This window comes from Haliotis cracherodii, unplaced genomic scaffold, assembly GCF_022045235.1.
Source record: "Haliotis cracherodii isolate W230 unplaced genomic scaffold, xgHalCrac1.p SCAF_8, whole genome shotgun sequence".
In the NCBI taxonomy this organism is placed as follows: domain Eukaryota; kingdom Metazoa; phylum Mollusca; class Gastropoda; order Lepetellida; family Haliotidae; genus Haliotis; species Haliotis cracherodii.
Genome location: NW_027266341.1, coordinates 34,089,905 through 34,108,760, shown reverse-complemented (window position 1 = coordinate 34,108,760; position 18,856 = coordinate 34,089,905). Strand labels below are relative to the sequence as shown.

At 39.5% G+C, this 18,856-nt stretch overlaps 1 protein-coding gene across 3 annotated transcripts in view; it reads left to right on the top strand.

Moving 5' to 3' along the window:
- The window catches only part of LOC139449591 (POU domain, class 4, transcription factor 3-like), a 90,571-nt gene extending 72,216 nt beyond the window's left edge, over positions 1-18,355 (top strand). For 2 of the 3 annotated variants that reach the window (XM_071231054.1, XM_071231056.1), the window contains exon 2: positions 14,822-18,355. In XM_071231054.1, coding sequence (XP_071087155.1) covers positions 14,822-15,730 — 909 coding nt within the window. In that variant the 3' untranslated portion in view covers positions 15,731-18,355. Of the gene's footprint in view, positions 1-5,947; positions 5,989-7,117; positions 7,161-14,821 lie in introns of those variants that run through there. The other variant, XM_071231055.1, reaches the window with a different exon arrangement.
- The last annotated feature ends 501 nt before the right edge of the window (positions 18,356-18,856 follow it).

The following is an 18,856-nucleotide window of genomic DNA, read 5'->3' as shown; positions in this document are numbered from 1 at the left end:
TAAACATTGGTACCGCCCAGCTATACCATATGGCGGGTTTCCTCTCACAATGGTACTTGAAGTAACAGCGAGGCTACAAGAGAAGAAGGAAAATACTTGTGTGTCACACTTTATATATATATATATAGACACACACACACACACACACACACACACACACACACACACACAACTTATAGAAGTAGTCTTAATTGATAGTCAAACTTTCTAAGTAATGTTCACATCAATAAGAATATGACGGACTATTTCAAATAAATGTGTTTGACATATACAATGGTTATATGCTATCTACATTGGAATTTTTGCATTAAAAAATTGAATATAAGTCAAACTTTTTATCAGTATCAAAATGGAGAGAACATACGTTTGTAACATATCGCTATTTATAATTAAAGAAACTTTATTTTATCAAAACCAAATTTATATTCATACGGGAACAAATTGCTTTGTGCTCTTAAAGATAATCTCAAATCAAATCTTCATAGTGGTGTAAGGGAGATTTCACCTCTCCCCCTTAACACGCCCACTGAGAAATCCGAGCGCATCAGTAAGCTGACCATCACACGCCCCCTATGATCATTTGACTGGTCAGCGAAACAGGTGCCCGACGGTCCTCCCGGACAATGGTCACTGGTCACTCCAGACAGCTGGTAAGCAGTGCCTCAGCCACGCATTGTACACCAAAGTAGTTAATAATTGGCTAATAGGTAAGGCTAATAATGTCGATTTCATGTGGTATTTAACAAGCGGACCCTTTACCGTTCCCATCATTTGATATTAATATACAGCGGCGTATGCTGAAACCACACCCCGTTAGCTCATTTAATATGATCTATATTTATATCTTAAAAAGACAAACATGGTGTTAAAATTTAATTGCAGATTTATAAATTTGATATTAGCCAACTTGGATGGTAAGTTTGATAAATTAGATTTTATCGAAAAAAACTGAAAATAACTATATATATTTACATAGTTATTTCTGCACTCAAAAGGTTTAGCTCATACAATATTTATATTTTATCAATAACGCATACGAATAAGCTTGAGAATAACTCTATTGTTATGCATGTAAAAACACGTTTAATATAATCAACAAAAATTCCTGTCCCCTTTGACTGAGAACAGTGTACTTCCACGAAGTGGCCATTACTCCGTGATTACTTTGTTATTAATTGTCCATAACGTGCAGGGGAAATGTCTGTCTGGAATAAAGGTAAAGTGACTTATCAGAAATTAAAACGAAATTTGTAAATCAATCGGGCAGCAATGATAATTACTCGTGAATTCACACAGGGCACAATCGCAGCCATCGACTGAAAACGATATCTACCGATCGACATCCCTGCGATTAACTGTGACCCGAGGGGAATCAGGAGCGTTAGCACCCTCTGTAATTAATCAGCAAGCAATCAAGGTAAAATCAAATCGTCAGAGTGATGTCATAAACGCAACTATCACGCGCGCGTCTTTGGCCAGGTGTGCGATCCTCACAGGTGTTCAAACCCCGTGATTTCGCGTACTAATCTGCCAATACCTGACGTTTAATTCATTAGGCACTTGATGAAACCTAATATTACCTGTTCCATTAAAACAGATCCGCGCTTTGGGAACAAACCCAAGTGGTCGTGCCATTACAAGTCTTTGTGATCGCTGATTGCTTAAAGAGTTATCTCCCCTTGGTCGTGTGCGCGGTGCGTGTGTCGGTAAATTTGAGTGATTGCGAATAGACTGTTGAAAGATATCGTCTGTTAATACACGTCCCCTCGCAATTGTAAATAACACAGGTGTAATAATCTCAAGTGCCTAAACGACACATTTTTGAAAATTGTCATTTCGTAATGGGTTTTAGCAGAGCTATAGGCACGTGCATCAAAACGTTTGAACACCCAAAGGATTTCTGTATTGTCGTAAAATCTACGGTAATGCAATATTTTTTAAGACTCAGGTGTATTTTCTCGATAGGAGCAATCGACATATTACAACGATGTAGATTTATTGTAACTTTCCCCTGTCAAATATTTTTTCATCATTATCGTAATTGACAACGAACATTTACCCCCATGGAAACGGGCGGCATCAGTTCATGGCAGGTCCCGTCATTAATCGTTTGAATAATACATGTACAAGGGACAGGTTAGATTGCATAACTGATCCCTCTAAATTGAGGAGCGCAATTCAATAAGTCTTGCATAAAGAAATATCATAGTGGATGCTTCCCGCGACGAAATTGTCGAGAAACATGAAACTCCCGAAAAAAACGCTTACAATGTGGAATAATAAATTGATTCTGAAACCTAAAGTCGATGATTTCATACAGAAACGAATCCATTAATCTCTGACAGCATTAATTCAATTTAATTTAATTTTCCTAACAGGAAGTTATAATTCTATTATGCAGTACGTATTTCAGTCGTTTAATTAGAATTTTACTGCATATACTTACAATAACCAAACTGATGTATAACAAACGTATCATATACCTTATTTGCCGTTTTTATAACTTGTCATCCACCCACCCAACACCAATCCACACCCAATATCAATCCACCTCCATCCACACCCACCCACCCAACACTGATCCACACCCACTCACACCCACCTAACACCCCCAACCATCCACCCACCCAACACCAATCCACACCTACACACCCCATCCCTCAAGACGCACACAGAAACTAGTATTCTTAAAAGCGCCCCTACTAAGACCGAAACATTAAGAGACTCCGTATTTCTTGTCTATTATACTTATATATTTTTACAGACAACAGAAGCGTAGAAGGGGTAAATCGTTGCCTAGCAACTACTATCGAAAACGTTTTAGCGTCATCAATGTTCGAACTGTTTACAGCGGTTGCGGTAAATAATTATGTCTTCTACGAATTTTGTGTAACACTCGTCGGGTGAAAACTGTTGACTTTCAAAATTTATTTTATTAATCTTGAACTCGCATGTTGATAATCCTAGCAGCAGCGCCCGGAGTAGCTGCAACAGTAGTAATGTTTGAATTGCCTTTCCCCCAGGCGACGCATTCAACGTGTCGCTCTCTCCAGCGTGGAAGAAGCGTTTCAGAGCAAGCGGAGTTACTTCCCTTGGATAATACCCCGCCTAACCTAATACCCCGTCTAACCTCTTACCCGTCGTCTGATTTGTTTGTGCTATTGTGTAAAGTGATAATATTTTTCCTTTACTTAAACATCATCCAACAATATAAATACGACATATGTACATTAAGTAGGTAACCGATCTTCTTCCGCATATTGTGAAATATTTGTCCATACTGTGTTTTGATGTGTGAAGAGTGTTTGAAGCGCTCGTACAATATGCAAGCAAATGCTTAAATAACCACAGACGGCAACAGTGAGAGCAAGCTTGAAAAACCTATTTACTGTTATTTTCTGTTGATAAGGTAACTGGAATTTGTCGACAATCAACAAAATTGTTAAGAACTGTCCCTCAAAGGGATTCGTGTGGGTTTTTCACTTCTATTTTTATACAGGTAAATTACTTTCACTCAACAAAAATCAATAAGTTTGAAAAATAATTCCACTACTGAAGAACGAGGCTTCGGATATATGTACACTATTGAAATATGTATGTGTGTGAAATGTATATGTTTTTTTATCTCTCTCTCTCTCTCTCTCTCTCTCTCTCTCTCTCTCTCTCTCTCTTTATTAAATTCAAATTACAATCGATAAGTAGTCCAGTTTCATTTACAAAATGGAGATTTAAACTAGATCTGGATGGATAAACATAAGATAATATAAAATGTGTTACTTTTTTAGAACCAATACCAAAATAACGCTTCAACACCCACTCAGCTCGTCTACTAATAACTGACGCCGATGTTGCGGCGTGGAATAATTCGTCCACGACGTCATCGACAGCCGGCTGTTCCCGCGCCCTCCCTTCATTTGTTATCCTGGGTTGTAGAATAATAGACTCATGGGGCGGGGGACTTTACTCAGGGATTTAGGTTATCGGGGTTAGATTAATCCATATGGCTGTTGATTACCGGTTCCTGACAGCAGAGACAGCTAAGGGAATATCTTGCGGATATAATTTGTTAACGGATAGTTACAATTGTGTTCGAGGGAGTATAATTGTGAAATTACCGCATTGGTCTTTGAGCTGGACGCACGTGTTTGTTTGAAGTCGAGCGTCTCTCTTCTGTTCTTTAATGGTCTGCTTGCTTTGTGGTAACGGTACTGGTTGCGGGAGTGCGGTCTCGTTATTCCGGGCACTTTGCATTCCGGACACTTGACGTTTCTGTAAAGTATTACCTCCTTAGACTGGAAACCCTACATACGTGGCACTTGTTGTTACCAACCTTTCTGTAAAGTAAAACCTCCATACACTGGAAAAAATGCATTCCGGACAATTACTGTTACCAACGACTTTGACTGTAAACCCTGCAAACCGGACACTTATACGTTAGTGTTCATATATCACGAGGGACATTTCGCTGTATCAATAATTCGTTAATACGATTTGTTATTCTCAACTATCTCAGTGTAAAACGGTGGTTTTAGTTCTCATATATCTTATCAATGGTTCACGCATTACACAGTAGGCTCCTTTGCTCCCAAACCAATGCTTGTTGATGCCGGACACGTGTTCACGTCATCTTCATCGTATTACGTCGTAATCGAGACACTCGTATATCTGGACCTTTCATTTATATAAACTAATCAAACCGGCCCACTGCAACGAAACAACATCCCATATATATTGTATATTGAACAAACAAAAATAGACATGAATATTTGGGGATATTTTTAAACAAAATTGTATGCTCTATCTTCCCCACAAATACAGATCCCCAAAAATATTCACGATCCCTCGCTATTTTGGTTCAGTTATACTAATGTTACTGAGCACATGCAATGTAAAGTTACGATAGAGCGCCAATTACCTTGGAATTGATAGCCTATTACACGGCAATTCTAAGAAGATTATATTTGACTGGGTATTGCCATACAATTAATGAATTTTATGCCTGATATTAAATTTATCTCGTTTATGTAATGATACACCATAGGTTCTCTGTCATTTCCTTTCCCATTATGAGGAAGATAAAACATATTAACAGCTAATATAACGAACCATTAAAGTTTGCTGTAACCATCTTGCATTGCAAAGACAGAACACTTAACATTTTCCTGAACTGGTCGTCATTTTTCGTTTACAAATGTCATGGATCGTCAAAGAATTATCATATCAAACTGCCGTATAATCCTGATCAATTTCTTTATATTGTGACGTCACCACTTCACGTCGGGAACTGCGTTCCTATTGTCTGTGAACAGATCATCCCACGCGGGCAAGGATACAAAAACAGAAAAAAAATTCTCTTTTACATTTCATCAAGCGATCAGTGTTTGTTCGTCAGGTCATTTATGCTTTCCGTCAGCCACTCAACTATATTACAACGTTGCCGCCGACAGACGACGACATTCCCCCGACGAACAGCACCGTCCCCAACCCCCTTTCAGCTCCCTGGACGTCTCCAATTGTCATGTGACACTGTAATGTACTGGTATGGTGTCGACTCTGCCTAACTCCTCACTAATCAGTGCAAGTTGCCATGCTCCGATTGTCTCCTCCGCGAGCAGGTCTCAAAAGACATGTCGACATCAGTGACGTGGCTGTCACCAGCTCCTACCTCGACGTTTACGACGACCGCTTGCGCCACCCGAATAAAATGCTTGACCAGTTCGTTTGAAAAATCGGCTCTTAATTTCCAAATGCCAATTATATTTGACTATGTCAGTGTATTGAAGCTATGACAACGAGTCACGAGCAATTTAGCTCTAGTGTCTCGAAACCTAGGTGATCCGTTCTATTATTTATGAAATTCTACTAAAATATTGATGCGGTAAGACTACTGGGTGTATAAAGAGAACGGACGAGAGCTTGGCGAGCCAAACTAGGCTCAGCACACGCAGTCGAAGGCATGGGGAGCTTAGACCAAACTTTGAATCCAAGGTACGTTTATTTATTTTGAAAGATGTTGGTGTGAGATGGAGAAACGCTGTAGCAATGGTGCCGCGGCCATGTCGGATGCAGTGCCTGGTCACCGACTAAGTTACTGGGGAAGATGGGGAATTTAATAATTTCCAGAGACAACGCGGAGAAGTTGTCAAGTCGCGGCTGTAATCCGACATTGAAGTTTCTACTGGGGGCAGAGATCGCCCTCGACTTGGTGTGAAGGGAACTGGTATGCGAGAATTGTGCTCACACCTTTTCGAAGGAACAATCGACAATTTCCCTTTATTACAGCGAGTAACGCGGTGCGAAGATGGGCCCCGTTCGGAACTGTCTACACTCGGCCAGGCAGGTCTTCCAGCCATTAGCGGATGAGGCTATGCCGACGAAGATTAATTTTATCAATTACCTCGATAATCAATTCCCAGTGCGCGCATCCAGGGCCTTTTCTCACTTAGTTCTAATGGAGACCGGGTCCAACCTGGCCGGCAGACGAGTACAGCCACACATGGGCCGTGTAGCGCTCAAGGCTCTAACAACTTGTAAAAACACCGCCAGCGGGTTCACTCGTTTTTGGCGCGAAACTGACACCCGCCATCTTGCACGTGAGAATGTAACTTCTTTGCGCGTGCGTAACACGGATCGTGGAGTCCCCAAAGGGCTCATTTAAGACACCGTTCTCCCTGATTTGTCCAAAGTCCCTCTGGATTTGAGCAGTAGCACTAGCAGCTATTTGCCATGTCTAGCAATGTGTTTCCTACTCAGGATCTCAACTTCCTGACCTGACTTGGTGTGCGTATGTGCCGGGTTATTACCCGTGAACAGAGGCGTCATCCTGGCCTTTCAACTCCACAAGTTACTTTGATGTATAAACAACATATCCCGTGCAGCCTATCGCGTTAACCTTTCTCGTGATTGTTATGTCTGTCAAAACTTGAAATTAAGTCAAACCCTTTCTATCTACATCCTTAAAAAAATAATCTTGACTACCGTGCAATAAGTTGTAGTAAATATCTGTATTAGGAATAATGACTTGTACATTAAACATAATTCATGACGTTAACATTTTAAAAATTGTTTCATAAAAGTTTAAAATCAAAGCATTTCCATTTTACTTCTGTTCTTCCAGTTTTCAAAGACACGCCCTCAATGATTTCTATATTTCTCTTCAGGTAAGTTAACTTAAAAAAATAATGTTTCGATCGTTAATTTGGCAGAATTTCTGCTATTTTATAACAAGCCTTATCTTGCACGGTCTCATCTTGGTCTATACGCAGAAATAAACGTGACATGTGACAATAATCAGCATCTTGAGCGATGTATTATAAGCCATAAAACAAAATTAAACAACTTAAAACATACCTGTTACATTTGTTTATATTTGGAATATTATGTCCTCTGTTTGGGGCAGGGCCAAGGCATTGAGGAAACAATATTACCGGTATTACTAAAAGAATGAAGTCAGCTATTCACTATTATGTATTTTATCGTCTAAAATTAATAAAATTATAAATATAATCAAAACACGCTTCTAGAAAAAAGTATTGATAAAATCGAAACGTATTGAAACTAGAAATCAATGATAATAATAATAATGATGATGATAAACGTTGATACTAACCTCAAAGATACATATACCACTGACATGTAAATATTATTCATAACTTGATGAGTAATAACCTTTCGGCTATTCATAATAGTATGTAACGATTCATAATATTATTTAACACAAAACAGACAATAAAATCCTTTTAAAGATTTAAGATATCTTTCAGAAAAAATATTTTTAAATAATATTTTCATTTATTATCAATTCAATAAAACTGTATGTATATTCATCTTTTTACAAGTAGCTAAACAAATATATATAAGTTTACCTGTTCATCACAAATATTTCACTGGATATAGATATATAATAACGCACGATCACAAAAGTATTAAATACGCTATGTTAAAATAATCACTACAATCTTTATTCAAACAGTTTATACATAGAATATGAAAATTCTATATATCCGTACCATTGACGTACACAAATTGCAGGTGTATCCCAATGAAGCATGCTTTACTCTGAGTCTTGTCGGGACTATTGTTGATTCTCCAGAAAAAAATAATACATAAGTAAACAAAGATAGCAACTGCCATGAGCAGCGACCATGCTCTAACTGTGTTACCTGCCTTGCAAGGTGACCCATACCTAGAGCACGTGCAGATGGTGTCTTTCCCGCGCCATCTTTTCTTTCACAACGCACGTGCATCGATCGAGCCTCGTTTTCGATCCGCGGTTTCCCCGACCCTTTAATTACAATTTAAACACTGCTAATCGTTCGTGGCCTTTGTTTGATTTGAGACACACAAGGGAAGTATTTATTGACAAAGTTAAGGTAAACATGTTTAATATAAAAATTCTTGTGCATACGCGCCATTGTAATGAAACCCTTATTGGACTCACGGGGCCACTTCCGAACGTTAAACGCCTTGTATTCGCTCCGTGCATTAAGTAAAGCGAGTTTTGTTTATTTAGATGCCGATCATTTTTTGAGAGGCACGGGTATCGTTAGAAGGGTTCGCAGTTGACTGTAACCTTCTGTATCACGTCAATACACACAATATTCCTTAATTGCTTACAGCAGCAGGCTGAGGCCATTTTCCAGCTCGCCTTGGTACGATGTGCGATGTTAAGTATCACTTGTTTAACATGCGGTAGAAACTGTTTGAACGAAGGATACACATGATCAGAAAAGAACACACAGAAGGAGCTATAGTCCATGATATAACGCTGGCAATATCCTGTACAGATTGTCTGCGTGATTTGGGCTCACTGGTCCAAAAAATGATAACAAATGATATCATTGAGGCCCCCTTTTATAGCTTTTAGTTCGATTATGACTATCATAATCAATATTAATTGACTAGGTGGTCAAACATTTTACCTTTTTACCAACCCGTTAATGTGCTTTGTTCGGGGTGTACATAGCACTCGCAGTCACATGGAAAATTCCCATTCACTTGAAAACGATTAATTTAGGTATAATGGGTCTGTTATTGAGTACTGACAGATGCATGTTATAAATAACACGTTTTCTAAATTTAAGTTTTAGAAATGCTATCCATGTTTTAGATAAATTGTAATGACAGGTTACTGGTTTAGTCATTATTAATATGATTTAAAAGCACAGAAATCGTTGTTAATATATTGTTAATGATGGTGGGTTTTTTGTCTGATATGTGGATGCTTAGAGTAAAGCATTCAATTTAGTAAATCATTCAGTCGTGGTAAGAGATTTACAAGATTGCTTTGACGGCTAATCATGACATTAACGAATTAATACGTCTCAGACAAGCGAGTGCGCCATTTCTCAAAGAACATCTTTCCGGCATAAGCGTTAACGACATCTCGACGGTAAACTCTGCCGTTGGGTGAGTGGAGAGGATGGCGTGTTCACCCATCCGACGATTCGATTCTCAATACGGGTACGATCTGTGATAGCCATTAATGGGTAAACCCTCGTGATAATGTCGCAAATATGATCAAAGCTGCGTAACATTTCACTCACTCACTCAGGGATGAAAGTTCTGTTTGCTATGCAAACAATCGTACAAAAAAACGTGTTATCTCTTTCCTGTTGACTCAGTGTTTCCTATTGATTGCCGATAATTTTATTGATTCGGATTCGCACCAACTTCAATCTTTTTCACAGGGCGATAATCTCATATAAACGGTTTTGTGTGAACATTACGAGGGCAGAGTGGGTGATGCATTGCTGTCATATTTACATTGCAGATCAGGAAGATTTCTTCTTAAAAGATACAACTATAGTCTGTTGGCAAACTGTCTTTGTCAATTTTGTTCGACGTTCGTAATATTTTTCTTAGCTATTGCTGACAAGTCGGGTAACCTTTCGTATTGTCTAGGGAGGTTACACATCAAATACGATTGTGTGTGGCATTTGGGCTTACGTCTCCTATGGGGGACCCTCCTCAATTAGAAAATGCGTTTCGTCCCACCGGAGTACGTTTTTGACATTTGAATCTAATTATGCTATTGTAACGGCCAGCTCCTCGATACTCATAAAAGACAGCCTCTTTCTCTGCTTTGCGATGCCTTCAGGTTTTCCAGTTTTGTTTTCGTTTCTATGAAACGTGTGTTTTCACATTAAGGAAAGAGCTCTTCGCTTTTATCTACCGACAACCTAAATGGATTAATATACTGCCATGAAAATAATTAGTTAGATGGGATATATCATGGATGGAGACGGAAGGCCGTGTTTTTAAACAAAGTCAATGAATCGTTGCGCACGCGCTACCGACGCTTGATTTGCACGTGCATGCCCGGCTTGACAATGCTTGTAAACATGGCTTGAAGTGTGGGATTTCCTCTCTCCATATGGTACCCCTCGGATCTTTCCGTGGATTTCCTGTTGCAAGCGTTAGCTCTTGGGAGAGACTTGGCCCCGGCGCGCGAGTACACGTGTGTTGTGAATTAAGTGTCGACCGTCAGGACAACTCTACTCGGAAGTAATTACTAGTTTTGATATTTCTGAAATATCACCATAATTAATTACATAATGACTCGGCGTGTCGAAACGATTGTGTCAAACAGACCGCACAATTTCCTGTTAGGGATCTTTTATAGTAATTGTATCTAGGCCCAATGAATTTCGTCCGCATTTTCAAAGCTTATTACGGACCTCCGAGACAATACATTTTCATATTTTCTGATTTTCATTACCAGTAATTTCAATAATGTCTTTACGTTCTCACATAAATCGTGAGAATAGCCAACATATTGTTTCTAGCATTGTTTTCAAGTAATGTATTTATGTTAATAAATATCTCTTTATTAGTACTGATTTAACACACAACTACAAAAGTCGCAGCAGATAAAATCCGAATTTTAAAGCAAAACTGTTTGTATTTTATTCGAATTTTCATGTTTAGAAATTCCGGAAAAATTGTAAAAAAAAACTTCTTGTCTAATATATTACGAATAAAACGTATGTTTTAGTAACTATCAATTTGTATAAGAATACCATGACAAACCTGCAAGCAGAAAATTAATCAAAGCAAACATTACAGATTAAAAGATTTCCGTTTAAGGACTTTATTTATTCACGACGCAGACAAACTGGTTGTATTTCATGTAGATTTCCCTGTAATTGACAAGCGACACAATGACATTGTTTATTGATATGTCGGTTACATAGCTAATTCTGCTCGTCCACATGAGCGCCAGTCAAGAACAAATCTTCAGTCCGCGATAAATAAATAATAGGTATTGAATCCCGGCGACAGTGAAACTTGTCCGCAAAGCCGCAACGTTACAATTGTTCCGTGAGGGATAGGAGTGTTTTACACTTCACGCTAGGGTGTCCTATGTGAAGGGGGTTGGGTATAGGTATTTGGGGATGGGGGAGGTAGAGTAGTAGGGTATGTCTTTTTTGTACGGGTCACTCGGTGCATTTGTACGAAAGGATAGATATAAAAAGCGTTTGAATTCCTCTAAATCTTTGTGTGTGTTTTTCTAATGAACCATCAAAGGATTATTCTGGAGTGGTGTAGCTTCTGTTTTTTATAAGTATTCGTTTGTTAGCTGTTGAGTTAATCTACACGGTGATGATAATCTGACATCGTATATTATTCATTATTCATTCAGTTCCCCAGTCAGTCATACGAGAAACATCTACATTATTACCTTAAGTCTCAGAGTCTCATCCATCCCCACCCCCAACCCCCAACCCCAGCGAAATAAAAAAACAAAACAGGTGCCATCTATGCAATACTTAAAAAATGAAACATGTTTCATTTTTATAAATTGTAATTTCAATGTGATATTGTAGTTCTTAAAATAGAGCTTAAAATATTTATGTCATTTCAAAGTAAAACGTGGTCTGTGTTATGAAACGTGCAATACGGTCAATGCAAGTGTAAAACCACTTTCGTAGCGGGCTACTTTGCTAATTATGTAGAAAAAGATATCAAATAAAATCCCATTATTTATTTAAAGTTCCTCAGTCATTCACAAGACTATTAACCTGTATCATTGTCGCGATCGTTTTGTCTGACCACGACTCAATTGATCCGTGTGTTTGTAAAGGAAGAAGCGCGACCAACAGACCAAACAAAACTACACAAAACAACGACATGTTTACATCTTGTCAAATCCCATGTGTCTTTCCAAATTGTTCCAAGTCTTGCCTTTGGATTTGTAATCAACAAAGCGATACTTTTCTATACCCCTGAGATGTGCCCCCCTCCCGTCAACCCTCGCAAACGCCACACCTGCACGTTTGTCACGGTTGGCAACGTAAGAGACAATGCAGAAGACGTCGTCAATGTCATCGTGCTGTCTTGACTTTCAGGAACTATTGTACATTTCATGCCGTCGGTGTTCCATTTCAGTGGCCATACCATCACAAAACAACTCTCAATATTCATTAGGTGTAATTGACTTGCCGATGACTTATCCCCTTGGTATATAAAGTATTAATTTGAAACACATTTCATTGCTCTGCGCTTAACGGTAGGAAACGGTATGGATCTACCAAGGCAGGATATCTTCGTCGCGTCAAGCGTTGTAAGTAACTATCCTTGTCAGAGAGACCGTCTCAAATATTTATGTTCATTTCACAAGGAGATGTTCAGTGTTGATTGTTTAGTATAATATATACAATACCAAATTGTACATTACAACTCCACTCTTAACTTATGAATATTAACGTGCCCTTTCCATTGTTGTAAATTATTCAAACGTTCAAAACTGATGCTTGTCCTCAGTGATTGGCGTTCCACGTGCAATATTTATTTCCGAACATGACAACTGTTCTACTTTTTTCGGTGATTTGTGAATTATTAAGATAACTCAGGGGATGCATTAGATTTGGAAGGAAAATAATAATAATGTCAAACGATGTGACATTAATGCGTTCGTATTAATTCAGGAATTAGCTTCTTTTTCATCAACGTACAGCTGATCGTAGAGCGGATGACATGTGTGATATATTTCACGTCAATCAGTGTCTGTATCGGATGTGAAATCCAGTGCGCCCAACACGTGCACTGTTAACCTGATATATACATGCAAATTATATCTTAATACGGTTAATGCGACCTGTTAGTAGCTTAACACCATCTGATCCAGCCCCTTGATATGTTCCTGTCGTGTTTGATATCTGATCTATGCGGACCATTTGACGGACTAATCATCGCTTTGTTCCACGATGTGAAGTCGTGGTCCTTCCATGGAACATCCTCATCCCGCCTTCTGCGCCTAACACTTTTAGTACCGTTTTCCGTTAACGAACTGTCTTTTGTTTACTGGGTGGGATTGTCGAACTAATAAGAATATGAACTATTAACAAGCAGCTATAGAGATAATTGGCGTCTGAATAGTTTTCTGTTTATTTTTGTCTACACCAGGGGTTGAAGCAGATACGCCAGTCAAATGGTCAAAGTGTCTATTGACACACTGAAGTCACGAGTTCTATTCCACTCATGGTTTTCTCTGTGAAACCCTTGAGGACATAATGCAGTTACTACAGTTTTTTCAAACATGAGATAAAAAAAATATGTAAAAAGGAACTGTTACATTTATGTAATCTTATATAAAATATATATCAATTATAGAACAACAATCGCTTTAAAGTAAATTAATAGCGTGTGCTTATGTTTAGTATGATCCCAGATTTAAATCAAATCGATGAAATACATTTGATAATATTTGATTTATTAAGTTTCAGTCTGTGTGAATAAATAACTATAGTTTCAAATACACCAGTTGGTTTAAATTAAAAAAATAAAAGATAAATAATAAATACGTAAATGAAAACAGCTTCAGCAACGTGGGAAATTCTTTAAGTTGAAATTAGTTAAATCTCGTGCGAACAGCATCAAAGATCTTTCCTAACATTAATTAGAGAGACAAAACGATTCTTCAATATTTTATATGTCTAGTTAGCAAGACGCCATTGTAACACACAAAATCCCGTGTTAGAGAAATATCCAGTTGTCCCAGGCCGTGAGATCAAAGGCCACCGAGAATCAAATATGGTCTGATTGGTTTGGGTAATTTTTAAACCGAATCGTGAATGAGGGAATGGTGGTGTTTTTTCATACCCAGCAAAGCCGCAAACTGGTCCGTACTTTCTTATAGCATAATCAAACAGAAAATGAGCAGTGGGAAATTTCTGTTGATCATGCTTAATTACTTATTGGGCATGCGTGCTGGGTACCCACGTGACTACCGTGCACACGGACAGGTGCAGAGGCATTCTATGGCATTCAATACAAAGCAATATTCGTTTCTTGTCCACTGCCATTTTCCCATTCTGACGGCGTAAGGGTAGAGACAGGCGGTATCTCAGTCGATATTGGCGGTGTGCTTGCTAAGCCGAGTCGCTGATAGGCTGGAGACGGAGGAGGGCGAAAAGTGACCGGTGTCGTTCAGGTCCCCGTTCGTTCCCTCTTTACTCATGAACGGCAAGCAGCACTCGACGGTGGGCCTGTCCCCGTCTCTCAGCCACGGCTCCCTCCCCACGGGGAGATACTCCCCTCCCTATCGACCCCCGGAACGTATGCGATGCATGACTGGTTCCACGGTACGTACAGGTCTTGCCTGCAACACGGTATGCTTGTTCTTGTTAATCACCTTTATTAGCTATTCTATTCCTTTCGTCATTATTTGCCATGTTTCATATTTTATGAAGTGAGTTTATCTTTGCGAAAGGGAACGTGAGGCGATCATTTAGTCCGCGCTCCCCGACAGCAGATGTTATTGATGATGGTCGTCCACTAACGACGGGTTGATGCATTGCTTTTTTCTTATGTGTTTTAGGGCAATTTCTTTGGAGGCTTGGATGATGGCTTGTTGGCGAGGGCGGAGGCCTTGGCCGCCGTGGATATCCCCAAGTGTCCGTCAGCCCAGTTGATGAAATCGGATGGCTTGTACGGACACACCCCAGATCTGGCACCCCACCAGATGACCTCCTCACGACCTCAGATGTCTATGCACGCGCACACCACCCCGTTCGGATCCGGAGATTCCATGCTGGACCAGCTGACCGGCAACCCACCCGGAATGACCCTGGGCCCCGTCTCCATGCAGGAGCATCATCACCATAACAACCACGTGGTCAGCTCTCACTCCCACACACACCAGATGTACCCCCCGGTGTACACCCACCCCAACAGCATGAACACCCACCCCGGCCTCACGTCCCACCATGCCGCTATGCACCACCCCGTGCACGACACTGACTGTGACCCTCGGGAACTTGAAGCGTTTGCCGAGAGATTCAAACAGAGAAGAATAAAGCTGGGTGTCACTCAGGCTGACGTGGGGTCAGCTTTGGCCAACTTGAAGATCCCGGGGGTGGGGTGTTTGAGCCAAAGCACGATTTGCCGGTTCGAATCTCTTACCCTAAGCCACAATAACATGATCGCTCTCAAGCCCATTCTTCAGGCGTGGCTAGAAGAGGCCGAGAAGGCAGCCCGGGATAGAAAAGCTGAGGGGGAGATGATGGGTGGTGCCGACAAAAAGCGGAAGCGTACGTCAATTGCCGCACCCGAGAAAAGATCCCTCGAGGCGTACTTCGCTGTTCAGCCAAGGCCTTCAGGGGAAAAAATCGCTCAGATTGCTGAGAAGTTAGATTTGAAGAAAAACGTTGTTCGTGTGTGGTTTTGTAATCAAAGACAGAAACAGAAACGAATGAAGTTCTCCGCGGGAGGCCTTGTTCATCACTGAACTCAATTTCAGAGGCAGGGACTAGGCAATACTCACCATTCGGAGCGCCACCCCACCCCTGTTCTCCCCGACCCCAGGACTAGCGGTCGGTGGGGCAAGGCTGTGGGGAGGCACTGCCCTAGGTTCATGTGCAATGTGTTTCTCAGGACAGCTAAACGCTCTCGCTTGTGCAAACGGCAAAAAAGCGCACAGTGAGAAACGGCGAGTGCTTTTGTGACAATACTGACGAGAATCGTTTGGGATTCTCGTTTTTTGAACTATTCTGGTCCGAGCTTGATGTATATATACTACGTAAGTATGAGTGTTGACACTGTTGATTTTGTACTATAAATTATTATTTATGTTTGAGAAATTTATTTGTGAACTGTTTCTCACGAGGACTTTTTGAAGGTTGGTACCCCAACAGAACCACCATGCGGCATATTACTTATGTATAGACTCAATATTCACTGCATCACTGCATTTTTACAAATGTATGCTTTTTCTGTGTTATTTTGTCGGTTTATTCAGTTTTCATATATGGACATCTATAAGCCATGTTCTTACAAGCGAACAAAAATCATTCTGAATTTCAAAGCATTCTAAATCCAATGCGTCACTGCCATTGAAACGCAATACCGAGACCTCCTATCTAGAAACAGTGACGCCATTTTTGTTTTCTGTTTGTAGAACGTGTATCTCAGGAAGCCATGAAGTATATATGTTTGTGGATTTTTAAAATCATATTTCCATCATTCCCACGTGTCCTAAGACAGTAAAGCGTCTCCCGGTCGATGACGATGTAGTTGAAATTAACAACCATACATTATCAATCAATCCCTCACCAGACCGCAACTGCTCATGGCCTATCTGAATTGGCGTCAGTTAATATTTTTATCGTCGTTTCCGCAACGTTGAAACTGATCCAGTTAACAGTCCTATGTCAATTCATTTAAAATGTATTCCTTGTCAGCATTATGCTGCCTTTCTGAAAAGTAAATTTATTGGGTTTGAAAAATTTGATTTTGTATTAAGTTTAATTTCAAATTATATTAATGTTTCAATTCGGAAAGCATATTTTATACTAAACATGTCCCGACTTACACATTTACACATTGTTAAAAAGACGAATAAATCTGATGTACGGGTTTCCGACCCCCAACATCAATGCATGTGAAAACATTGCTCAAAAATGGCCAGGTCTTGTTTCTGACAGTTCACAGGGGAATACCCTTCGAGTTAGGAGTCGCGCTAAGCTCTAGAATCGTAAGCCGCTTAGCATTCGGTAAGACCATCATTAGCGTTGTTTCCCAGTATTATTAGTATTAAAGGGATCATACTAGCCCTTCTGGTCAGGGAGATCGTATTTACGGTACTGTCATCTACAACAAATCTAACGTAACGTTAAAACCGAACTGGTATTCAATGAACAGCTGAGTTATATTGACAATTTTCACTTTTTCCATTTTGGTTATTTTACAAAATGTTTTAACACATTTTTATGAGAGAAAAAATAGAAATTCGAAACAAAGGCATTAGTAAACGCGGTCTTATGTACTGACATATGTTTAAAAGCAATTGGAAACCCCTTAAAGCCATATTACAATTGATTGTATCAATTACGTTTTGTTAAAATGGCTATAAACGGACATCTGATAGGCCATACTCAGGCGATGTGTTGTGCTTGGGGGACATTGAGTGCATAATTACGGGGGTGATATTTGCTCGACGCACCCGGCTATGAAACCTGGCGGTGATGTGAGAACAAGCCGGAGCCACCCTAGCTAGATTTCTCTCTCGGGGATCGGTAACCCGACATACACGTTTAGTAATTGTCCTCGTTTTATCACCGTTGTTATTATCAAAGTTTTGACCTTTTGTTCATTGTGGCACCAAGGCCATCTGCGCGTCCTAACCGAATACAATCGATGTTGTACCCTCAGCCATACTTAAACACCGATTACTAATCAATTCTTTCGTGTATTTCTTTGAACCTTTATATGCTTTTGCTGACCAATATTTTCACGAGTCGATTCAACTTGTAATCGATATTACGTGTCCGACGCGAGATCACAAACAGATGACGATTTCAACATACGTCTCCCTGCTCAACAACGGCGTGGTTAAACAACTTCATAAAATATTTACCGCATCGACGGCTGTGGGGAGATAGACCAAATTCCATTACATTAGTCGCAGACTAATTTCTATGGCTTCCTTAGGTGCATGTGAGGAATTCCGACAGACATTATGCAATTTCATCTTCAACACCATCGTGCTGCTTTAGTGTTATATTTGCGTTGTCATTTTTTAAGTTATTTTTTCACAATTTTGTGGCAAGTTTTACTACACAGGGTCGCATGCAATAACGAACATGTTAAAATAGAAGCCATGTTTAAATGCGTTTTCCGTACAACGAATTTAGAATGAGTCCGAAAATGGCAAATTCTTATAAACAAGATTGTTTCTATCAAAATATGCTTTGCCATTTTATTGGGAAAAGTCTGAATTGGCATGTGTCGTAATTGTGATTTGTGTTGTCTGCGAGCCTGTGTTTTGTCGCCTGATTTTGTAAGTTCCTAGCTAGCGACATCCTGTGAATTTACAATACTGTGTATGAATTTTACATATTTTTGTATGTTTTGAGGCCTATATTTGTATGTTATGCGTTCTCTCACTGCAAATCATGATAAAACAATTGATCTCTACCTGGATTTATTTGTCATTCTTTGATTTATTTAGATATTTAAAATATCCCAAAAAACCTTCGTGCTGTTTAACAGATATGTTCTTCCCTGGAAAAAAACTCTTCAGAATTGGAAGGTTTTTTTTATCAGATTTTTGATCTAAACATAAAACGTCAATGCCAGAGAATTATCATTCTCGATAATCCGGCAAAAAAATTCCTTGGGCGAAAACGGCAATATAGTGTTAAAACCAAACAATTTATTTGGTTACCATGGTTCAAGAGTCTAATGATATGTACCCATTTGATAAGGAATAATATGCTTTTTAGAGTACGCTATTGACGTGTGGGTATTGTACCACATTATAAAATAGTTAATTATTAATAGTACATTTTTTATTTATTACGTGAGTAGATTGTAGATGCAACTGCCGTCTCTTGACACAGATTGATGGAATATT